At 31.5% G+C, this 26,933-nt stretch overlaps 1 protein-coding gene across 1 annotated transcript; it reads left to right on the plus strand.

The window, feature by feature from the left end:
* Window positions 1-9: 9 nt before the first annotated feature.
* On the plus strand, window positions 10-26,830 carry LOC148283146 (uncharacterized). The gene is made up of 21 exons (XM_088223973.1): window positions 10-497; window positions 5,226-5,675; window positions 6,442-6,548; window positions 7,717-7,870; window positions 9,045-9,520; window positions 10,210-10,297; window positions 11,945-12,098; window positions 12,804-13,109; window positions 13,377-13,453; window positions 14,304-14,419; window positions 14,753-14,830; window positions 15,281-15,411; window positions 16,269-16,446; window positions 17,555-17,683; window positions 20,731-20,880; window positions 22,894-23,083; window positions 24,005-24,173; window positions 25,065-25,164; window positions 25,498-25,637; window positions 25,724-25,928; window positions 26,716-26,830. The coding sequence occupies exons 1-20, from the start codon at window positions 479-481 to the stop codon at window positions 25,905-25,907; spliced, it is 3,396 nt and encodes a 1,131-aa protein (XP_088080099.1). The 5' UTR covers window positions 10-478; the 3' UTR covers window positions 25,908-25,928; window positions 26,716-26,830.
* Window positions 26,831-26,933: the final 103 nt, after the last annotated feature.

A 26,933-nucleotide genomic window follows, 5' to 3' on the forward strand; every position in this document is an offset into this window, starting at 1 on the left:
CACAATTCCATTCATCAACGTGGCAACATTAAAAAAAGCCGATGAGTGAATGTAAAATATTGCAAAATAAAATCATTATAATCAAACAAAAACAGCACTTATGCTGCATATTTTGTATTCCAACGGATCTACTTTTGTGTGCATTTATATCTACCGATTTATTTGTGCGCAGGTACCTAGATTTGATTTTTTAGTTCTGTGTCAAAACATTTGACATATGATTCGCTGTGATTGCAAATATTGATAATATAAGATAATATTACAATAATATTTATTGCGGTGGACTCAAAATGTTATATTTTGAATCACTACTTTCACACATTCATCAACACGTGAAATCAAAGCCCGCGAGTCTTTATTTCTAAAAAATAAAGCCTTTGTGATTTGCACTTTTCATCAAGATTATTAATCAGAAATGTATTAGTGATTGAGGCCGAATTGATTTTTTACGGTGAATTAGTTATCAAACGTATGGATCATGGATCAATCAAAATCTCGTAAGTTTTCTTTAAATGTTTCTTATCATATCAAATTAATGTTATGTCAAATATATTTATTTGTTTTGCTTATGTTTTGTTTTTTTTTTCATCTAATTTCTATAAATATGTATTTTCGTGCACCCTATTTGCACGCTACACTTCTATCTGCGTCTTATAATGACACAATGTGAACACAATTTACTTTTCAGAAAACGATGCAGTATTTTATTACTTTGCAAACAATTATTTATAGATATTAAGTACTAAAACTTTAAAAATTAATTAGGTACTCTAATTTATTTACAAGTATTATACTGTTGTTCCTTATTTGAAATTATGATTGCCAAATGCCAAAAAAGCTAGACCAAGCAAGCTAGATGAGCTAGACGCAAGATTGTAATTTTAATTTAACAGTATTTAGAATATTATGATGGAAACCTTATGATTTTACTTTATTACATTGGGTAATGGATAGGCTTTTATTTATTTCTAGTACTGTCTGATTTTGTCGCTAATGTTAAGTGCATACTTATAGTTATGTTGAAAATAATAATGGTGTAATTATATATTAATTAACAGTCATGTTATCATGTTAACAGTGATTTCACATTGCTATCACAGGGATCTGGAGCTTTGTGGGATTATAATTTAAATTTTTTCCAATAATTTAATAAGTCACAATATGCAAGATGACCAAGTTAACGTTAAGGTAGTAAAATTATTCTTTTATTTTTCTATTCTAAATGCTTTTAACCAGAGTAAGTAATGATTATGCCTTTCTGTATTTTGATTGTTTGAAATACAATATTATAATTTTATTTGTATTAGATCAATCGGCCCTATACAATAGCTTTATACTTTATATAATAGCAAATTTATACAATAGCTATTTAACCACTCAATTTAATTGTTTTAATTTTGTATGTGCTTAAATTTTGTGTGTTATTGTGCCCTGTGTCATTCGCACTCTTTGTCAACTTTGTCCATTGTCCTTTGTCCATCATCAGAGCTGATGTAATTTGTGTAACCTTTTGTATTCAGGTTTTGTACCATGTCACAGTTATCATTATCTGAAACTTCAGCAAAAAAACCAAATGACTCGTTGCCCAATAACCCAGAAAAACTCAATGTGTTCTTCATCTTTTGCCATATTTTTTAATCACATTTCTGTGTCCTATTTTTTTCACGACAAAACAAACCAAAATATCCTTTTCAGTGTTGAATAGAAGCACAGAACACCTAGTCTTGAAAAAAAAACACATTTGGTTATTGTGATTTAACGAATTTTAGGAATCGAACCTGAAACCATCGATTGTTTTTTTTGTCAGAAATTACCTCTAGGGTGTTTTACAGCTTATTTTTGTCCAAATTCAATACAATAGAAAAACAAAACAAAATAAGTATTTTTTCGCATGGTAGAATCATCTTGTATCAAAGAATGGCTTGCTGATCAAAACCCGTTTAGATATTATTATTTATGAATATTCTTCAACAATTAGTGTTTAACTTGTGCTCAAAATAAAGACACATAAAACTAAGGAAGGGCCATTAATATTGAAAAAAGTTTATTTTATTTATTTATTTATTGCACCACAACAGGCCAAGAGGCCCAATTAGAGTGGTGAATTACACCACAGATTATCCAGGCTTGAGAAAAATCACATTTTAATTTTTGTGTTCTCACCGGGAATCGAACCCGGAACCTTCCATGCGTGAGTCAAGAGTCTTGACCACTACACCACGGAGGCCGCTTAATTTAGTTTAAGTTAGATAATAATAATAATATATCAATAATATTTAAAGCATTAACTTTGTGGGCAAACATTTTACTAAATGTTATTAGATATTTGTATATAACCACTTACCGACTTTGCTATGTATACCGGTTTTGAGAAGTACCCGTCTCTTTTGTATAACAACTATGGTTCATATCTTCAGGTTTTGCATGTTGGTTTAATTGGTGTCCTGATGAAAAGACTGGTACATCTCGAAACCGGTAGACGTAGAAAAGTCGACGAGTGGTAAATTATAAACAAATAGACAGATATGATAGCTAGAAACCCCAGTGTTTGTTAGCTGAGTGCTAGGCCCTCAATAAAGACAAATGGTTTGCTTGCGGGCTTGGCCTCAGCGATACCTCGGGCAATATAGCCAATGGAATACTTTTTAAATATATCCATATTTGTAAGGCCCTAAAAAAGGCCGTTTTATTGTGTTCAATATTTTGCGCGCGTCGCAGCTATCGATGTAATGGCCCGTAGTTTACGAAACATGCGGCTAGCAGTGTACCTCGAGTGGTGGGGGTAAAATTTATATTTGAATCACTAAATTTGTGGTTATTCACTAAAATAATAATAATACAACAGTTTTGTTGAATAAAACAACTAGTAGACACTGTTATAATAAAATAGAATAATATACATTATTAAATTATCACTTGATAAAGACGCTCGTGTGGCTTTGAAACCGGTTAGAAGAAGCAAAATAAAAAGCGGTTATAAACAAAGTTGTGTTATTGTTATTATTTATTTATTAATTAAACATTACATTTATATACAAATTTACTTACTTATTATGGCTTTTTAGGCTGTGCCCGTGTTAACATAATACATAACGTTTGTCCCATAGGGTGCGTCTCGTTTTTAGGTAATTCAAATTATGTGTTTTTTAAACCTTTGTAAAAATTTATCCGACGATTGTATTTTTTTGCTATTACATTAACTGATATTAAATCAAACCAAACTTATATTGATGCAACTAGCCCTTCTTTTGTTAATTATTTCATATCAGGAATTGTTTTAAGTACAAACTGAAATGTGCTATCAGCGTATCAGCCCATTACACATTCTGTAAATATTTAGAATTTAATTAATAATTTTATTCAGAATATATAGATAATGAGTTCATAATATTATTAATATTCCGCTGACTGTTGTCATCATTGTAATGGCATAGTGATTTTCTATGTTAAACAATAAAATTTATGTAATTATTTTTTATTGAAAATTACTATATTTTTATTTTATTTAATTCGTAAGTGTACATTGAATTTTAGTATTTTTATTTAATCATGCTATATAAATACATAATACTTGATCCGGAGTCTGCGACGCTATCCATGGCATCACAACCTGTCTTAATATTATGTTCATTCTTCTTTCAAAATAATATGCCAGTAGGTTTTGGAACGCAACTCTTTCTTTGTCAATATGTATGTTATTCATGTGTCTTGACAAAGGAACTGATATTTTATTTAAGTTAATTTTTTGCTCTCCATAACCTACCTACTAAATGGAATATTTTACACTTATTTGTTTATAAATTTGTATAAACCACTTTAATTTTATTTTAACCCAAAACTGGTATGAACTTCATACTTTGAAATATTAACATACTGTTTTGTTTGATTGAATTATAAGCAATAAATTTAACCCTTCCTATCTCAGCCTATTTCTGTAGAATGTGTGAAAAATCCCCAACAACTTTCTAACAAAATTGTACTGTAGTTTATATTTTATCTTTTGTATCATACCCATTGCGTTTTGGCGAATTGAGATGAAATAGTAAGCTTACAAAGTAACTCTGAGCGTTACCTCAAAATTATCAATGTTACAAAATAAATATATTAAAACTTTTTGGAAAACTTTGAGGCAGTTTGGCCCCGTGGGATTTATCGCCAATGCCAGGGATTGATAAGAGTTGATGTTTTTGTACCCTTCATTTAAATATTGATGCTTTTAAAAACATAGTTTGTTTAATCTTTATTTTTTTATATCTTATTTAAATCTTATGTGGAATTGTGGTACATACCATTTTTGTTTAGTCAGTGTTTGAAATATGACTACCAGCAATGGATAATCCGTCTCCGCCTATTCGAATTGTTTTATGGATAATCCAAATAAAAACATAGGAGAATTATTCTACAATATTTGAAACAAAATTTGTTTTATTTGATTATTTATATAAAAATTACATCAAGAATTTTCACTAACAAGCTAGAATGTTTAAACAAAATTTGTTACGAAACTTTTTATTATATAAATAGTTGTGCATTTCGTCTTAGGAAAACATTATTAAGCTTGATGTTTTGTTTCAAATATTGTAGAACTAATACATGTTTTTATTTTTGAAAATTCAATATTAATTAATTTATTATAGAATTCTAATACCTAGCGCCAAATAGTAAGTCATGATTTGTGCAACAACAATGTTTTGAATATGTCCAAATGTTTGTAGACAGGCTGGATATCCTCCCTAGGGAGTTATTTTGAACTAAATTTTTTGCAACAAATGGGGAAAACATTTTTAGAGGGGAATATGGAAGTCTAGGCATTTACAGGGCTTATGACCTGTCATTAGCTGGTTTAAGTGGCTACTTTACACACTGTGTAACATTCACCAGTCTGCCCATATTTAAACATCCACATTTCCTCAACTCTTCAAAAGAGCTGAAACCTTTATCTGACAGGTCATAAGTCCTGTAAATGCCTACACTTCCATATTCCTTCTCAAAATGTTTTCCCTCTCAGTTGCAACAAATTGAGACATAAATTTGTGCTATGTTTTACATCATTTAATTATATCCTATAACAAAAAAAGGTAGTTTTGAAAGTAATAACGCATTTTTTAAATCAAATTTGCATTTATAAGCAAGATCAATGTTAAAAAAGCTTTTTGTTTCCATTTTTGTTGTTTTGCTTATTACTTTGAGTTTATAAATTACAATTATTTTGTAATAAATTTCAGCCAAATCGGGAATATCCTTTCCATCTATAAGATATACTGTAAATCAAGAGGAACTTGAAGAAGTGTACTCGTCTGATACAGAAAAATCTATCAACATAGACACCTCTGACTTTTCTCCCAAACCAAAAAGGGCTGAGAAAGCTGGTCCTTCTATTCTGGATAAATATTTTAAAGCATTTAAATCTGATAAAACTGACGATGAATCGAAAACCGAAGACATTCTTGAAAAAAAACCGTCAGATTTATCCAGTGAAATTAGCGGTTCTCCTATAAAAGAATACTTTAGTAAATTTAATAAACGATCGGACAGTTCCGAAGCGCACAGTGATGCGGAAGTGCTAAAGGAAAATAAAGAAAAAGATTTAAGCGACCGATGGAAACTGTTTAGTGATTTCAAAGATAAAATAGCTAAGACAGTTGAAGACATCAAATCTTCAAGATCAGCCGACGGTATTTATATTTTATACATATCACACGTGATTCATTTTTGATTTAATTTACATCGTCATCTTTCAGTGGAAAATGTATCTCTTTTCCTATGACCCATTAAGAGTCCTGGCCTTGTTCAGAAATCATCATCTCAAGCCCCGGTCTCTCTCCGCTGTTTTTCTTTAGTTTATGATGCCAAAGGATGTGATAAGTCTCCTGAGATTTCTTAAATTTTAAGTGGTCAAGTGTCCTTCATTCTGCTACATGACCTACTAAGTAGGGTCATTCTAGCTTTAGTTTAGACAACTCTCTACTAAAATCCTTTTCTGGCCCTATTTTGTATTCCTCTCTTCCATCCATTAATATTGAAATAATAGCATACTGTAACTTAATATTACGACAATAAGTTCATTTAGTTTTTTATTAAATTTTGCATTTGTCAGAGTTCGTATCAGCTAATCTATTTTACTGAACTCGATACATGTTGAGCCCTTCATATTCAAGTGCATAACACTAAACAAAAATTGCTGAACAAAACTGCTTTAATCAAGATTACAATATTAAATCTGCACATTTAAATACATGTTTAACCTAATTCTTATTTCCACTATTTCTGTATGTACAATATGTACGTAGCTTACAATGACATAAAAATTTCCCTCCTGAATGTTATCGTCAAAAAATACAAATTAATTTGAAAACTTTTTTATTTATTTATGGTATTTAATTATAATATTCATATTTTATTTTTAAATTGATGGAGCTAATTATTTAAACTTCTTTTCAGGTGATATCAAAGAGAAGCGTGAGAGTTGTGAAAATTTATCTGATTCTGAAGATAATTCCATTCAACAAGACATCGAACCAAACAGCTGCACTAGTACAGAAAATCAGGTCTGAAAAATTACTTTGCCATTTCATATTGCTATAAATGCATTATTATATTCATTTACCCTGTTAATTATCATTTTTAACATTTGTTTAGGTAACAAAAACAGTATAAGTTTGTGTAAGATAACGTAGTAAATAAAATTGAAGTGATTAGTCTTTTAGTTAAGATAAGTCCATTTTGATAAAATGTATTCATTGATTACATTCTCTCTAACTACAAACTCTATATATTATAATACAAACAAGTAATAATGATTTGTTACTTTATTTGCATCACAATAGGCCAAGAAGCCCATTTGCAGTGATGAATTATTGCACAAACAACTAGGCTTTAGAAAAATCTCATTAAAAATTTTGTAATCTATCTATACCTATATGTAAGCAATATAGACTAATGATACATAAGTTGTTTTGTAGTGATTTCTGTAACAGATATGTATTGCAAACAAACAAACCAAAATGCCGTTTCTCCGTAGAGGTAGGCAGAGAGGATAGAATGATCGCTGTCTTTGCATTCAGACCTCTTCTTCTACATTCATGCAATCTTATTATGCAGATGCGCTGATTATTCCGACTGCATAATAATAATAGCATTACGACGGACGAGAGGGAATTCTATAGAAACTTGCAAGATATTAAATGATTACTATCACTGCCCCTGAAGAAAGACTCAAGTATTTATGAACAGTTTCGGGAAAGGGGTGGATGCTTTTATTGTATATCACTGCCCCAAGATGTATCAATTAAATCCCAACACCAATTTACGGGGTTATAACTGGAGTCTCTATCGTCCCCAATCCCACATTAGTCCAAAGAAAAACTTCCTTTCCACCAGGGTGGTTTCAGACTGGAATATATTGCGAAGCCTGGTTGTTCATTCCGTTTCGGTCAGCCAATCCAAAAACTGTTTGGATGCTTTTTTGAAGGAAGAAGAACGTAGACAGAAAGCAGTGCACGAGATATAGGCGCACAACGGCTGCCTGCCTATAACAAATTATAATTATATTAATGTATTGACTTCTTCTTTCTTTATATTTCTGAAACAAATCAATTTAACATTCAGGTATTGAAATTTCAATTGCAAGATGGCTATGCATAAATGTCATAGAAATTAATCAAAAACAGTTTAAGTATTGTGCGATTTTGCAGTCATTATATTTTCTCTTTTCAGGTGTCTTCTCTTGCCAGCAGTATTCACAACTTATCTGACCTGTCCCCACCAATTATCTCTCACAGTAGTACCATGGCAGATAGTGATATGGCCAATACAACTTCTTCTGACAGTAATTTTAATGTTACCCCCACTGAAGAAGATAGAAATAAAGGTTTGTAGAGAAAGTAGTCTTATAACTTTGATCGACCCTGGCTAGTGTTCGAACCCCACTCTACCCCGACCTGATTTCCATTTTCTAATAGTGAGTTATTTACAACTCATTGAAAATGGCCTTCAAAATTGTAATATTCGGGTAAATCATAAGAACACAAGTATTTCTTTAAAAAAAAATCTTAAATTATGCAGAATTTAATTTTAACTTTTATATTTTTTATCAATCTATTATGAATATTTCCACTGGCCTTATAAACTACCTAATAATATACCATAATGCATGGTAACGAGCGTCGAGAATGACTCGTCGATTAAATGAAGATAATACATATGATCAATCTTATACTTTATGTACCATCCTATAATTACATACATGTACATTTATGGAAATAAAACTAAGAACAACTGAAACTTTATGCACAATACTTGTATTTTCAGTTCAGTGCCATACAGTGGTGTTTACTTATTCATTACACAAATTTAACATCTCTTGTGGCCCTTTTGAATGCTGCTATGTTACCAATGCTAATTATTATTTATTTATAAAATATGAAGTATGTATTCTATGAAGTTCTTTTTTGTATTATAGTAATGCTTGTATTGTTTTTTTTTATTTTTATTACCCATGTACTTTTATTATTTAAAAAAAAAAGTTGTATTTGAGTTCTACTTAAATTATTTAAATTTTCAGACCATTCCCTAAAAGTTGTAAATAACTTCTGGTGGTAAAATGGATTATTATGAAGGAATAGGGTTGTGGTAGAGTGGGATTTGAACCTCGGACCTTTGATCCGTGAGACCGCAACCCGGTTCAAACTGTACTTATTTAATATAATATTTTGTTTTGTATAATATTAACTAGTCTGAAGATGCCCATCACAGGGGTGAGAAGGCTAATTGGTCTATGTAATAAGTGGAAGTGCTTTTTTTTTAATAGCTGAAATGAAAAGGTTATTACTTTAATAATAAATCAATTAAAAATATGTAAAGGGGAAAAACTTCATAAACAAAAAAAATTGTCAAGGTTTTTTAATTTTTATATTTGCATCTACCGCTTTTACAGAATTTTATGCATATATCGTCTTCTCTAGTCAACACTTATGTTCTAAAATATTTTTTCTAAAGCTGCTCCATGCTCGTTAATTTTGTTGCATATTGTATTAAATTTACAGAATCACCAAAGAAGAGACCACCAGACCCAGTAATTCCCGATGAAAAAATGGATGAAAACCCGGATCCAGATGAAATAGAATCCGGAGTAGACGCCCTGGAGGATTTTGAATTGCTTAAAAAGGAACCACATTCATCTTCAACATTAAATACCAAATCATCAATCCACTCATCCGCAAAAGAAGAATTAAAGCTAATTATTCCCAAGACCCAGTCTTTCTTCTCCGCGTCTATCGTATGTTGGACATCGCTAGTTTTCTTCTCTACCACATTATTCCCGTCATGGTTGATGACAAATGGATTTTTCATAGGCATATGGTTCACATTTATAATCAACAAAGCGTACAGTATGCTTTTAGAATTTTTGGGGTACAAGGATGTTCTCAGCTATGATATTATGAAGTTGAAAGAATATCAAAAAGTGTCTATCTCTAAAGTTCCACAAATTATGGAACATGAGCCGTTGAAAAAATATGAGGTAAATTGAATTAAAATATTGACCATGATGCTACAAATTTATGAATCAATGTTTTGTTTTATATGATACTAAATTTTTACACTGATGTGCTCTGAATCGTGTTAAAATCAATTTTCCTTGGTTACAAAAAAATATGGTCCCGTCATTTTAATTTTGCATACCTTGCTATGTAATTTCATGTTAGAACAATGGTAAATTTTGTAATTCCACGTCGCTATGACTTGCCATTAGTGGATTTTATTTTATACCAAAGAAGTCCAAGAAAATTTGGCTTAGAAAAAATATGGTAGATCTAGAAATGGCATGCAAAACATTGTGTCCAAATTTTAAAAGTTGTATCTAAGATTTATCATTAATAAGCTTGCTTTATACCAAAGAACACGAGATAAGTTTAAACACAGCGTGCTTGATAAATTATGCTATTTTTAATGTTTTGTCTAAATTTTGAGTCACTACGACTTATCTTTAAACAGTTTGATTCTGTACTGAAGAAGGCCGAGAAAAGTTTGTGCCGAAAATATCACCGTTGACCTAGAATGTCCTGTCTAAACATCGTTTTGGAGGACTTTCCGCAATGGACAATCAACGAACATACAAAAAAACTCATACATATACATTTTTTTCAATTTTTTAATTTAGATTACATGAGTAGAGTTCATTGTTATTAATTTTAATTTATTTGTTTTTAGGGTTGGGTCAACATTTACACATTAGGGGTGTACGATCCCATCTATTATCACGTTTCCCTCACTGAAACAGTATTTCTCAAACTTGAAGGTATGTATTTACTTTTTTAAATATTTTGTTCTTGCAATAATTATAATGAAAAATGTATACCATTTTAGTAAATATTATTATTACTTGATTTTTAAGTTTCATTTCATTGATTTACCCAAATATTAAAATTTTGGGGGCATTTTCAACTTTTAAACTAGCCATAAATAACCCAATGCTAGAAAATGGAAATCATATTGTATTAGAGCGGGGTTCGAACGTCGGACCTCTGAACTATGCATCTGCGATACTACGAGTACTATGGGACTACAACCTGTTTTAAAAAAATATATTAAACAATAGAAAGTGTTTTTTATAATGAAAGTAAAATAGTAGTAATAATAATATTAGGGAATACTATTATTATTTCAAATGCCTCAAAGAGGCAAAAGTTTTTTGATTGGTGGTACTTAAGGGTGGCACATCTACCCACTCTTCTGATTTTTAAAAATATTATTTCATGCACTAGCAGCTTTCTAATGCCCTTAGATTTAAATATAGAACATATAAATTAGCGTAATAAATGGCGCTACAGTTCGTCAAGTCAATTGAGGACCGTTTTTATAAAGTAAAATATCTATAAAAAACCAAAATGTGTTTTTTGTCGGAATCTCTATAAATTCTTCATATGAGATCTTTCGAGTGGTGAAATAATTTTTTTGTAAAATAATATACATATGTGCGAAGATGCAGCAAGGATTGGATTATCATTTAATTGTGTAATAATATGAAAATATTTCAGAAACAACATACCTAAACATAGGTATATGTAGGAACATAAAATACAATAAACATTTAATCGGGTTGTGGTCCTGTGGCTAGTGTCTCGGACTCACGGACCGAAGGTCCGTGGTTCGAATCTCACTCTACCCTAACTCGATTCCATTTTATAATAGTGAGTTATTTACAACTCGTTAAAAATGGCCCTCAAAATGAAATATTTGGGTAAATCATAAGAATGCAAATATTTTTTTTTCTAAAAAAAAATGATTTCACGCAAAAGTAAACTGACATGTTATATTGTTATGTGTTATAACACAAATCAACTTTTCTGTGCATGCCTATATAAGTTTGGATTTTTAAATGAATAGTTCCACTTATTATATATTATTGATTTCCAGTATATGAGTTAGGATGTAGAATCTCTATAAAACAGTCTTTTTGTTAAAATTGTAGTAGTTATTTGTTTATCGTAAATAACCCTTCTCCTGAAAATTTTACTTTTTGTAGATATTTCGCTTTGTGAAAACGGTCCTCAGTTTCTCTCAAAACGCAATGTCTCAAAAATGTATGCGTTTGTCCAGTCGGTTTTTTCAATGCATTTATCGAGCGTGCATAATTTCCCCGCGAAGACTATCCCATTGCTTCACAACTCAATTTATTATTATTTTAACCAAAGTTAGTTGTTGGCGTATTTTAACTTTTCCAAAAAAAATCTACTCGGTTTTTTTTAGTTATTGAGACCAGCTCTTGTGGCAGCTTATTCCAGCCATCAACAACCCTATTGCTCAGAAAATGCTTCCGTGGGTTTAAGTTGAATCTGGTTTTCTCCAGTAGTGTGTGACTAGCCTTGAATTCGAGCATCTCGTTTATTGCTCAACTTTATTTGTCAAAACCTGAAATTCTTTTATAAATTCTTCGTTATTTTAGGCAGTGAACTAAGAATGTCATATACTAATAACAAAATACCCAAGAGGGCGCTTTGGGATGAAAAGGAACTCAAAGTTTCCTTTTACATGCACAAAACGTATAATCTAACTGGAGCCACTGTGCAATTATTGCCCACGGGTATCGTAAGAAAAAGGTCAGTATAAAGCTCTCATAACTGAAATTTCATCACAAATATTTAGGTTCTATTCTTATTTAAAAAATGGTGGCTTATACATTAAAAGCATTCAATTAAACAAAAATTTCCATCTGGAAGTACATGTGTTTTTAACATGTTTTGGCTAGTCAAAAGTCAGTATACAGTTTAAACTAGAAACTTAATCTAGCCTTATTAATTTCATTAAATTCTCAATTGAGATATATGAAACTCAAAGCACTTGATGACATTTGAAATGAGTCGTCACATCAAATAGATTTTTTTCCTGATTGAAAAAAAGCTGATTCTAATTTTTACCTTACTTTTATGTAACAGATTATTGAAATACATTGCATTTGGTTTTAAATGCCCCATGCACCACTGGGTGCGGAAAGGGGAATGATGATTTTATAAATAAAAATTGCGGGGTCGGGGTGTGAATCCAGTTAAATCCAAATTGTCATTATCAAGTCAAATCGTCAAAAATGTAATGAAATATATTAATGAGCCAGCATGTTAGACACACAATTCAAAGTCCGTAAGATAAGTTATTTGTTGCTTATGAATTAACATAATTATAATTTTACGAAAATTTGTTTTTGCTATATTTCAAAATGTCAGTTTTGGACTTAACTGGATTCACATCCCGACCCGGGCATTATCTCGCCATAATTTTGTTTTAGCATGTATTTTTTTCTTTCACAGGCATTTTAGTAAAAAGTATCCTATTTCTTTGAAATTAAAAGACAAGCATTGTGATATCCAATCACATTTTGACTTACTTAATCCAAATGTTCAAACTTCTGATGCATCGGTCACAATGAACAACGCGAATGAACCTAAGCCTGGTTCTTTATCTGTAAAAACTGACGAGAATCTCCAAGAAAATTCCAATGCCAAAGAAGATGTACATGAAGTAGAAGATTCAAATGTTAATACTAATTTACAAGTTAATGAAGAATTAAATTTAAAAGCTGATTTGAGTTCAAGAGAAAATCAACCCGAAATCAGGTAATATTTAAGTTTTTTTTTTTTGAGCTCTTTTGCGATTAAATAATAATAATGGTAGGTAAATTTGACAAAATCCACTTTTTCTTCAATATGATTAAATGGCGGTATATGGTTCACTGCATTTAAATGTCAGAAAAGCCACAAGAAAAATTATAACTAGCCTATTTATGTAACTTCATACAAATATGTAGCTTTTGTCCACCCTACAAAAATAGAACTACAGAAAATGAAGATCTCCGTATGCAATAAAATTTAATTTCTTTTTAGTAATGTCACCCAACCATCCAGTGTGCAGTCTTCGCCTAGCAGAATAAAAGTAATGTCTCAGGACATAATCACAAAAGGTTTGTTCACTTCATTCGTTGAATATCCAGCATTTTGCTGCATATAATGTATTGGAATATGTTATGTTATGCAAGCATCCAAGAATAAAGAAAAGTTGAGAGATTTACATAAAATTACTTATTTTACAAAGGAATAACTCATTGAAAGGACAATAAAATCGTTATTGCGTTTGAACATTCTCAAATATCACCTGAGAAATAATACTGACACAAGTCCAAAATTGACATTTTAGATTTAAGTATGCAAAAATGTTCTTGAATACGTTTTCTATCCACACAATTAACGGTATAATTCTAAAAAATATATATGTGGCATTAAAAAAATATATATGTGGCATGTAATTGTTATTCTGTAATTTTTTATTCAAATTCAAGAAACAATAGTGGCACAATTATCATTATGCCAGTGTTATTATTATTATTATTATTTTTAAATGAAAATTTGCGTTCTTATGATTTACCCAAATATTTCAATTTTGGGACCATTTTCTTTTAGTCGTAAATAAAATGGGAAACAAGTTGTGGTGTTAGAATCTCAGACCTTCCTCAAAGTCCGAGACCACAGCTTTTCTGAAAACCTTTAAAATTAGATGGCACACTTAGCTGAATTTTAAGTTGTGTCTTTGTTTTTACCAATGAACGTTAGTTTACTGATAGCGCAGCGTGGGTGTGTATGTAACTGCCCACTTGAAAAGGTTGCCGTGATGATAACTTGTTTTCATAAATAAACAACATTATTATGGACTTGAGGTACTTATTTTATAAGCAACAATTTTTTTTTCCTGCTTAAACACTCTTGTTGGGCAAATCCTATAAAAACAAAATTATGTTAATTGTTTTTTTTTTTTAGCTAAGAACCGATTCAAACCAAAAAAGAAGAAGAAAAGAAATTCAGAAATTGACACTATTCTCCTAGAGTTTGACCCTAACGAATATGATGATGATAATGCAGAATATTGTGATTATGTGGGTTACGTTTTATTAAATCATAAATCTATAATTTTTTTCTATAAAAGTATATATAATTATGATAAAAATGACACTGGTTAAAGTATATTTTTTACAGCGTCCTTTTATTTTTAAAAATATCCAAAAGTAAACATTTACAGTTTAAATAATAAAAAAAGTATTATCACTATAAAAATAGGCATAATTTTTTTTGTTAATTAAAAATATTGAATAAATGGTAATAAAATTTAGTCATCAGTATTTCAATGTAATTATTTAGATGATTATCTTAATCTACACTTGATTGCCTTATCAATATCTTTTTTTCAATCCGTTTTTGTCTCTTCTTAGGATACTGCTTCTACTTCTGATGATGAAGCTGACAAATTTAGTGTCAAAAGTGATAAAGCCTTTGTTCCCATAAAAGATGTAAGTAAATATTTATGCAAATAAACTCTATTTTCAACCGTGTTTTAAGTATGTCCAAAAGTTATGGATTTTACCCCCTTAGGAATATTGATATTATAACAGAGATGCGGAATCATTTTTGAGAAGACAATGTGGAATTCTAGGCATTTACAGGTCTATGGACCTGTCATTGTCTGGCTCAAGTGATCACTTTTCTCCATTCTGCCTATATTTGAACACCCATCTGTGTGTTTGTTACTTCACATAGTTAAAATCAATATATATATAAAAAATAACCTATTATTTGTAGACAAGAATTGGATTTCACTCCCTAGTTATCAAGATATTACATCAGAGATGGAGAGCATTTTAGAGAAGGAAATATTCTAGGCATTTTAAAAAATAAATCTACTTCTGTTAACTATTTTAATGTCATTATTACCATGCTACTAATGTATGTATTTATTTTAGTTGAAGTTTGGTGAAACAGTTCCAAATATGTCTGAGAAATCCGAGACAGAAGCACAATTTGACATGATTCCAGACGATAGTGAAAATACAATATATATTTTTGGGCGAACAGGAAGAGAAAAGGCTGAATGGTAATTTATAATTGAGAATTTTACCTCGATAAAGAAGCACATGTTGCTCCAAAACCGGTCGGTAATGAAATAAAAATATAAGTTGTCAAAAACACGCTTTTTTTATTTTTATTTTAATGTTTGCGGTCAACAAAGCAAGTGCTTATAAAATTAATATTTATTTATTTATTCATATAAACGCCACTTTGATGCCATTAACATTGTATACAAAATTTTACCAGTATAATAAGTACAGATATAACTTAATGATATTTAAAAAAGAATTCAGAAAATAATGGCTCATATTCACGCCCTAAAATTATTTTAAATTACACTTTTTTCTCATATGATCCATTCATAAGGACACATATCGTAACTTTCAGTCTTTTTCGCTCACCTAGCACAATATTAAACAAATGTATCCTGTTGAAAATAATTTTATTTGATTCTACCCACCTGCTGACAAGCTTCTAATTTAAGTTATTCCTTTAAAAAAAACTTACGCTTTGTTTTTAATTGGGACACAATATCTCCTCCTGTCATATGATTACATCAGTTTCATGTAGACTATAGTTCTCTTTTTCCCTCGTGTAGCACAAGATTGAACAAATGCATTTTGTTAAATAATAATTTTATTTGTTCAACATACTGGGTCACTTTCATTGCACTGTTTTTTATAGAGATAAACTTCAGTTTCACGTAGGCTATAGGTGTCTTTTCACAAGTAATGTATTTTGGGCTGATGGCTTTAGCCGTCATTTCCTAAATGAGACACTGAATTCTGACCTCTATTTCATACCATGAACGATTTAAAAATGAAATTTCAGGCTGTACTGAACTTCATTATATTTTAACATTTTTTAAAAATATTTTCACAGGTTCAGAAGACTGCAAATTGCCATACACGAAGCTAATGTAATAAAAGAAAGAGAATGTGATGCGGGACCATCTAATCAAGGTGATGCTGAGAGTTTAGATAAACAGGATGCTCTTACAGATAATAAAAATACTGAAACTGATATTTCCAAGGTCAATGTTGGAGGACTGGAGAGAAAGGTTAGTCTTCCAACAAATATGAGAAATATAATGATTTATTTACCTTTTTTTATCAACATAATATTATTGAACAATCCGTATTGTTGTAAAAAAAGATGTCTAATTAGGGTTAATAAAATTGACTCTTCAGGTGATTTTGAGATTTTTCATCGGATTGTGGTCCCGTGGCTAGTGCTGCGATCTCACAGATCAGAGGTTTGAGGTTCGAATCTCACTCCGCCTCAACTTGATTTTAATTTTCTAATAGTGAGTTATTGGCAACTCGTTGAAAATGGCCACCAAAATTGAAATATTCCAGTAAATTATAAGGACGCCTCACTATTTATTTTTTTATAAAAAAGGTGTTTTTAACTGTCAAATAATATCAACAATGTTTTTAGTATGTCCAAATTTTTTTTTACAGTTTGGATTTCCTCCCTTGGAAGTTACATAGATTAAAATTTGTTGTTACAGAGAGGCAAAACATTTTTGAGAAGGGAATATGGAAGTCTAGGCATTTACAGGGCTTATGATCTGTCATTAGCTGGTTTAAGTGGCCACTTTACACACTTTAACATTTACGTTGTTATTGTTTTCACAAATTCTCTTCTCAAAAATGTTTTCCCTCTGTTGCAGCAAAATTAAAGCCTAATAATTTGTTTAAACTTATTTTTGTGTTCATAAGGCACTGTTTATATTTATATATGTGTACAGTATTTTTTAATTAGAATTTATTTCAATAACTTAAGGTAATGGATAAACTTTAGAATGTATACTAAATAAAATTGTTGGATGTTCCGTAATCATAAGATGAGCGTGGAACCAATAGTAGGCGAGCTTTCTGAAGAAGAACAGTACCGCGGATCGGAGTAAATAATGTGTTAGATTTGATTTAAAAACAGTTTTTACTGTCTCCTGGAAATAGTTGATTTGGTAGGTTGGCGGTAATGCATGCCGACGATATAAGAAAATAAAAATAGATATAATGATATGAAAATATCTTAGTGTTTTCTGATGGTTTAAGAAATCTACGGAACCAAGATATTGTAGGATTGCTTTTAAAATTATATACATTAATAGCTTTAATGTTAATAAAACTCTTTTATAATATGATCAAACTTGTTTTCAGACTTTTAGATCTGACTCGCCCTCGGTACTGTGGACTCAGGGAGGCCTAAATCTGGAATCGCCTTTGACTGGTGCATTTCATTCAGATCAAGATGTTGACTTTTGGGTATACATGAAGAATATCCTAGAGGTAATAAATTTATTCCGTTGGCATTTAAAGACAACTGATTTACAGATTTTTTTTTACTTGATTATGACTTTAGTGAATATAAAGAATCAATATTAGTTTTCTAGAAGATTGTGTAATAATCTTAGAGTACATAATACATATACTGGGCTCATTTTTCAATAGTATACCTATACACTTCTGATGACTTTTTTGTATGTCTTTTCAACTATAACTTCAAGTATGTGAAAAATTCTCATTTCACTACAATGAAATTACCCTAGCAGTAAATTAAATGTAATACACCTAAGGTTGGTTTTATAAACAATCCATAAATCTCCTGTAAGTGTTACGAACTGTTAACTATTCGTTGGCGGCCTCCGTGGTGTAGTGGTCAAGACGCTTGACTCACGCACGGAAGGTTCCGGGTTCGATTCCCGGTGAGAACACAAAAATTTAAAAAATGTGGTTTTTCTCAAGCCTGGGTGCTCTGTGATGTAATTCACCACTGTAATTAGGCCTCCTGGCCTGTTGTGGTGCAAAAAAAAAATGTAACAATAACTGATGGCTGTGTGTTTAATACACCAATTTTGTCAACTGACAGTCAGCGGTAGGTATTTGAATCGAAATTCAAATTCTAGTCATAATTTGTACGTTTTATCTAAGCAATTTTCCAAATTGTAAAATGTAAAGTATAAAAATATATTAATTTACTGGTGACCTAAGGTAAATTTGTTTTGTCGTTTGTATGCCTAATACTTTGTGTATTATCTTTGCCTAATTCAATGCGATGTAAATAAAATATAAGAATGGTGATTAACATTTAAGAAATAATCACATATGGCATATTCATTAATTGGGGAAAGAAAGAAATAATCAAATAATAATGTGGCATTTAACCGGTCGAAATCAGATAGTAACCATTAAACCATTATTTAACTGACTCGTAACACTATGAATGTTCATTAAAACCTATGATGACCAGTATACCAAATATTATTTAAAAATTGTATCAAGATTACTTACCAATGTTTATAGAAAACACGCCATCTTAATTTTCTTCGTACAAGCGTATTTTCTCCCTGGATTATGGCACCAGAGCAGTGATTTTTTCACACACTAAAGATATATTTACTATTAGCTGGTCCCTATTGTTTTTATTTTTATTTTTTAAATTGTTTTCTATGGGACCTAGGACCATCCAAAACCCTTAAAAGCGACCAGTTTTATCTGCCGTATTCGGGTGCACAGTATACAAATATGATAACATTCTCCAAAAATGCATAAGGTACCAACACAGAAAATTTCAGTCTGACACTTTTCCCAAAAAAAAACAGTAAAATTGGTTTAGTTTTGGGGTGCAGAAAACGGGACTACAAAATGTCATTTTTTCCGTTTTAGTTAGACATTATCAGTTCGACGTGCAGCTATCTTTTTCGCACAGTACCAGAAAGGCATTTGTGAGAGAGTGACAGAAAAACAATGTTCAAATACCTATTCATCATAATTCTCTGCCACTGCATTTTCTTCTAATACATGAATAAAACTGTTAGATATGAGATAATATTTTGTAACCGTAAGTATGCGTGTGAATCTTTAACAATATTAATCCAGCATAAAAATGGTCAAACATAAGAAAAATTGAACCTAAACAGCATATTAATTTTATTTGTAGGACTATTTTCAGTAAGTTAAATGATCAATAATTTTTCAGGGCAACCATCTCTACACTCGTGATTACAATTCCCGCCCCTCCACAAGTCCTGTTACTTCCCAACGTTTTCCACACCCCATATTTGCTATAATTAAAGTTGGTTTATTTCCTTACTACTAAAATTCAATCCACTAATTATTTTTTGGTATTTCGTTTATGTATTTTATTTCATCCACCATTTAAACCTATCTTTTATTTTATACTATATTAGAAGACAAAGGAATATAAAATTAAGAATTGTTCTCATATTTGAAGTCTTGTAAGTTTTTTATGATGCATCATCTTAAAGATTATTTTAGAGTTTGCATTTGAACTGCATACACCATTATTAAATCAATTGTGTATTTAACTCGTTATTTATTTATTTCATTAAGTTAGTCAATATTATTGTGAGGCGAGCCCAACGGTTCGGCCACATTATGCGCCATGAGGGTCTCCTGCATGACATAATAAAGGGAATGGCTGAGGGGACAAATCACAGAGGGTGCCCCCAACAGAAGTTAGAGCAAGTGTGCTAGGATTCAAACTGTACCTCATATTTTGAGGGGAAGAGGGCTGCAGAGAATAGAACGCCGTGGAGAACGAGATGCAGGATGCAGTTTGCTGCAAACTAATCCCCATGATTGAGACTGCGAAGAAGATTAACAAATATTTATAATTATTTCATTTACTATATACTAATTTTTACAATACTCTAATCTCACAATAAACATAACATTTATTTTTTAAATCAAACCTATCCACGATAATCAAATTCTATTACATAACAGAGATCCGAGGTTCGAACCTCACAACTTGATTACTATTTTCTAATACAGTTCGCCATCACTTTTTCGCTATCCGCACCCAGTGGTGTATAAGGCACTGCGTTGGCACTCCAATTGCGGTGAATCTTGATAATTTTTTAGCACGGGAATATAAGGTGATCAGTCTTATGCTTCAGGTGCTGTCCGTGAACAATTAAATACTGCAATGGAGAACCACCTCTAAAAACAATATTTCGCATCCACCTTACCAGGAATCGAACCTGGGACTTTGAGCATTGTGAGGAACGCACTAACAATGATATGGTATACAACTAGTTGCCACAATATTAAAATACCTGCATAAATCACAAAAACTTGGATATGCACTGATTGATGATATTTTTTAACCCAAATATTTCAATTTTAGAGCCATTTTCTTTTAGTTGTAAATATGTATAAATCACCATCATCATCATCATAATCATAATTTCCTTAGCTGCACCCAGTGGTGCATGGGGTACTGCATTGGAACTCCAATTGCTGTGTACCTTGATCATTTGATCAGTGAAGGCAAGATAATTTATAATTATGTGTGTACCTTTATTTTTTAGTCAAAACAAAAGTCGGAGAGTTCTCAATCAAGAGATGACTTCATGTGGCTGAATGCAATGCTGGCAAGGATTGCGTTTGACACCTTCAGAAATCCTGTCTGGGTAACCAAAGTTCAAGAGAGAATACAAAAAAAACTGTCTAGTATAAAGGTTAGTACGGTCTATTAAAATATTTAAAATAGCTTTTCTTAAGTATGGGAGACCAAACTTTTTCAAATAAAATATTCTGGTTTGCCTACTAACACGAACGAAATTTGTATGACTACTTGGTTCTCCGACAGGCACTAACACATTAACATTTTGAACCGTTTTGTAGTCCCGTGGTAGTGTTGTGGACTCACAGATAAAAGGTCCGAGGTTCAAATCCCAGTTTACCACAACTTAATTCCCGTTTTTCCAGCACAAGTTATTTACGACTTTTAGGAAATGGTCTTAAAATAGAAAAATTAGGATAAATCAAAACCTTTTTGTAATTTTTTTTATTTTTTCGAAAATTGTGTTATTAGACATTTGTACGCCCTGTGATGAGGAAGTTCAGTGGTTTTTTAATTTATTTTATTTGTTAATAGACTATTATACTAAGCCAACATTTTTATTTTTATTTTTACATATCGTGTTATTAGCGCTATGATTTTTTAAAGTTTTGTATTTCTGAAATAACTCCGCGCGTGACGTCAGAGATTCTCTTCCGCTTATTCTCAATCAGTTCTGCCCATTGGTCCGTTGACGGTAACCAAACCGGAAATCTTCCAAAATTCTTGGTATTGGTTGATTAATATGAACTAGTGGCGTCGTTCAAAGTTGTTTGTTTTCCTTGAAATATTTTTAATATTTTTTTTGTACATTTTCAAACTTTGCTGTTCAATTTAATGCTCCAATTTTTAAAGCGCGCAAGAAAAAAATTATTGTATCCAATTTCCCGTTGGGCTGAAGTTCCTTATTTGTCCAATTTTCTTTCTGCACACATATTTTTTTTTGATTTTCATCAATCATGATAATTTTGTCATTAAATGATGAGGTAAAGAATGCATGGAAAGTGGAATCAAATACGGAGTTTAGCAGGTGAAAGGGAGAGGATTCGGGAAAAGAGAATGATGGTAAGATAGAAAGCTATGGTCTAGGCATTTACAGGGCTTACCAGCTATCATAGGCTGGTTCAGAAGTTGAATATTTTCAGATATTGTCTAGTAAGTGAAATAATTTGCTCAATCTCACCTACAGCAATATAGGTTTAATGAAGAATAAAATATATATGGATGTTCAAACATTGGGAGAGTGTGTGAAATGGTCACTTAAACCAGCCAATGACAGATAATGAGACCTTAAAATGCCTAGATTTTTATATTCCCCTTTTTCTTTTAATGTTCTCCATCTGTGTTGTAATATAAATCAATCATGATAACTCTCCAGGAGACGGAATTCAGTCTTTGTCCACAAGGATTTGGACAAAATATTGTTTAATTAAGATAATTCCGTTTATAGTAAATGCTAAATTATGATGCTTTGTTCTGAAAAGACAAAATAATATCACCTGGAAAGAAACTCAATTTTCTATCTTGATCTATTACTAATCCTCTGTCACCCTTTGGCTTTGAATATCTTTCAATCAACAACTCTCAAAAATTATTATTGTTCTACATACATTTTAGTAACTCACCTGTGCATTAACAATATTTTTATGTAGTTTTTAATTGCTTTTTAATTACGTTTAGTATTGCTTTTTACCTACATTGAGTATTGTTTTTTAATTTACGTTTACTATTGCTTCTAATAAAATTCACATTGAACTTAAAAACTTGGCGGCTTCCGTGGTGTAGTGGTCAAGACGCTTGACTCATGCACGGAAGGTTCCGGGTTTGATTCCCGGTGAGAACACGGAAAATAAAAATGTGATTTTTCTCAAGCCTGGGTGTTCTGTGATGTAATTCACCACTGTAATTGGGCCTCCTGGCCTGTTGTGGTGCAAAAATAAATAAATAAATAAAATAAAGTATTTTCGCTACTGGTTTTGTTGGTCTTCCCAAAAACAGTGGTCATGAGCAGTAGCATTTTTGCTTTTAACCCCCCTCATTTGTATACCTCCAATTAAATTAATGTAATGTGTGTTAACTAAATAAAATATGTGTTTTAAATGATTTGATTTTTCCCTTTTCTGTAACTCAGCTCCCGTCCTTCATGGGGCCCCTGCTAGTGTCAGCCCTGGACCTGGGCCATGAAACTCCTCAGGTGCACGGAGCATCCGCCCCCAAGCTCGACTCCTGGGGGCTGTGGGTGGACCTGCAGGTTTCCTACAGCGGCCACGCCACCATGATGCTCACCACCAAACTGAACCTTATGAGCTTCAAGGAAAAGAGTAAGTAACATTAGCTAACTATTTTGATCAATACATCTTCTCACGTATAAACGCTGATTATTCTGGCTTTTGACATGTCCATCTTCAAATATTTGTTGAATTCGGTCATGCCATGTTTTTCTCATGTTTAAATAAATATAATATAAAATAAATGTCATGAACATAATATATTTGTATCGTAACGGAATCAATACATTTACTTTTTAAATTTGAAAGGTTTATGTTAAAAACATCGATGTCGTTAGCATATTGGTTCGCAATAACACGTATCTGTCATAATTATTCAATTTTATACTTTCAACAAAATTGTGATTGCCGTTATATCTGTTTGATGTCTATAAGGCGGAATGTAGTTAATGTACTCCAGAATGTTGCACTGGATATATCATCCGATTTCTTTATTGAGTTTACATCCTGTAAACATAATGTTGGTCTTACACAATATATTAAATAGAAAATTTAATTCTATGGTCAATGCTCTAGATTTCTGATAAAATAATTTGGCACACATATGTGTCATCGATCTATGGACGTTGTACTCGCACATTCTTTGTCTTCATGATAAATTAGTAGAAAAAAAAACTAGTACAATAATTAGCTTCTACGTCTTCTCTTTTTTGCAAGCCTTATATGTTGTATTTCAATATTAACATATGCGACGCGAAAAGAACATGGCTATATCCATTGTAAGTGAAACTGAGTAAATTGACTTTTTACCTTTGAGCGATCAATATAACTAGTGAGTTCCTATTGCTTTCAAACTATTTGCTCAGCAGAAATGAAATAAAGGAGATGGCTATGTCTAAACTGAATATTATTATCAAAAATCACAGTGAATGGAGATAGCCACTTCTATTTTTTAGCGTCACATATTACTTTTCATGGGTAAATAGCTAGTTATTTTGGTTATTTTGTTCACAGAAGACTGTCAACTAACAAAAATGGAGACAGATTCAGTAAGTGATTCTCCGAATATGCCAAGCCGAAGAAATACCATGGCCGTGTATTATTCTGATTTGGAAGATACCGCTGAGAGTAGTTCTGATGACGACACTCATTTCACACAAGCTAAGTTTACAAAATCCACAAGGTAAGTTCCTCGTACTAACGATGATGAAAAGGGATGAAAATGGCCATGAGTCTTTTTTTTCTATTTCTTCTTCTTTTCTGCATCCGCTTCTATGTGGAGCATGTGGTCATCACCATATGCCTCCAGGAGACCCTATCGCTAGCCTTCACTCTTGTATCCTTCCACATCAATCCCACATCCCTTAGTTCCACCGAATAAAGCTGAAAGATCATCATCGATAGTCTTTCAGGACGGCGGAGACCCGTAGGCGTAAAGAAGAGGCAGCTTGGGTTAAGCACATGTCCTCCGCTGCACCCTCAAAACTCTCACTATAGGAGGCTACTGTGTCCGTTCTTGGACTTCAATGTTAGTTATGAAATCGAACCACCTTATGCCTTATATAATCTCAAAAATCAGAAGTTTGGTGAAGAGTCTTTAGGCTTTGGAAAAGATAAATTAACATTTATATTTGAATAAGTTGTGAAGATTTGTTTAGTTTTTAAATTATCAAAACTGATCAGTTTTGATCACATCAAAACCAATTTAATTACATGGACGTGCTTTTTTACATCCACGTTCTTTTTTGCACAAATTAATGGAAATGAAAATGTGTGTTTTTTTTCTATAACAATTATTTTTCAAAGAATTTCACAATTTAATATGCTCCTTATTTGTAAATGTATTTAGTAAAATTGGCATTTGGTTTTCACATTGCAGTTAGTTTAAAATAAATATGAGAAAAATGGCTATATACAGAGCCTGCTAGAACCCTAAATTATTATAAAATAATTTATTTCTCTTGCACAGAAATAAATGCCATAATTATGCTAAATTTGACTTAAATCAGTGCTTTTTTAATGAAATCATTCACATAATCAAATAAATATATGTAATTATGAATATTGCTTTCAGTGAAAGCATTGCCTCACCATCTGCAACCCTCGGTAATACTCCCGGCAAAAAGTTTTTGAGAATGGTGGACAGAATAGCTGCCAGTAAATATTTTCAACATGTAAGTATCTTTCATTATCAGAAGTGCTTTGCTACTACATTCTGTTTTTTGACTAGTCTGTTTTTTGGTTGGCTGGAAGATATTGCTTTTAGCAATAAGTCCGCCAATGTACTTATTCTTTGTACTTGAAGTTTTAAAATAAATAAATAAATGATTGCTCTCAATAGCGCAGTTTTTTTCTTGTGAAAAAGGTTTTGATTATATCATAATGTCAGTGTTCATAGTTGTTATAAACTTCTAGGGTATTTATTAATATCGAAATTTCTATCCCAGGTTGCCCAAAAAAGAAATTCCCGTCGATTGATAGTTAATGTTTGAAATATAAAATTTTAGGTGACTGAATACAAGTATGTAAAGCGTGCTATGGAAGGTGTGTCCAACACCGACTTGAAACTCAATGTGGAACTTTGTGCCCTCATTGGCTGCTTCACCATCAATATTCCTCCATCACCCTCGGATCGCCTGTGGTTTGGGTAGGCCATAATTATAACCCTGTTTTTAAATATTCAGGTATTATACTTTTACATTTCTCAATATATATTTTTGTGTGTTTTTTTAGGTTTCGAGGAAATCCCCAGTTATTAGTTAAAGCAAAGCCAATCTTTGGTTCCCGGGTCATCGACTTCGCCCACGTGACTAATTGGATCGAGAAGAGATTGTGCAAGGAACTAGAAAAGGTTCTCGTGTTTCCCAACTTGGAAGATATCATCATAGACTGTATGGCTGAACCGCCGTCAGTCTGAATGGTGAAATATATTCCCTCGGTCGGTACAATAATTCGCCATAACTTAAGGTTTTCTGTGATGTTTTGACACAATCTTGTGTGTCCATGATACTATGTGATATTATTTAAAATAAAAGGGTAAATGGTAGATGTCGAAAATGAAGATAAAACCAAAATATAAAATATTTTGTCTAATCTATTATAAATTTTGTACTTTTTTTTTATTTGAGATTTTCCTTGGTTGTATTATCGAATACCTCTACATATATTTTTTATTCCATTTCATATCTATCATCTTATTCAGCTTAGCAATGTGATTTTTTCGGCTGCTTTAATTTTTTACCCTTTTCTTAAAAATAATGAATTGCATTCTTCTAGTATTATATAAAAATACATATTTTATATACATTTTGAGAGCAAGACACTTACACTTCTGCTTCCATTATTTAAAGATATATGTTAGATTATGTGGGCGTAGTATTATGACCAGTGTTTGTATTTTCTTACTAGTTTCTGTAAGATAGTATGTATTGTAGTGTGTATGTAAATACTAATTATTTACCGCTAAAATGACCAAAATATAAAAGTGCCACTGATGGAAAGAGAATACACACCTTTCTATTTCCCTACTTGGATAAAATGTTTAATACTTGTCAATGGCTTAATTTTAACATCGCTCTTCTGCTCTTAAAATAACCTCTTTTAATCACAAATATTTAAGTACCTACATTAAGAATCGTAAATAAAAACAATTTATTGTGCTGGCAACACAAAAAAGTGGATTGTTTGGTGATTGGTTATGACAAGGTCACGACATTCTATTTCAGTGCTGCTTTTTTGAAGTGTTACCATAAGAAGAAAGGCATAATATCACCAGCGCCCTTAATTTTTTTCACCCTCTTTTATGACAGGCAAATGTAACAAGAAACTCACACAATTCAGATAAGTATATTATTTAAAATTATAACAATCTAAGCCAGCAGAAGAATATTACTCATTAACAGGTATTTATAGCATTCATTTAAGTGTGAATATACACGATAAC

The sequence above is a fragment of the Micrasema longulum genome, unplaced genomic scaffold (assembly GCF_059751315.1).
Source record: "Micrasema longulum isolate JH-2025_06_02 unplaced genomic scaffold, ASM5975131v1 h1tg000260l, whole genome shotgun sequence".
In the NCBI taxonomy this organism is placed as follows: domain Eukaryota; kingdom Metazoa; phylum Arthropoda; class Insecta; order Trichoptera; family Brachycentridae; genus Micrasema; species Micrasema longulum.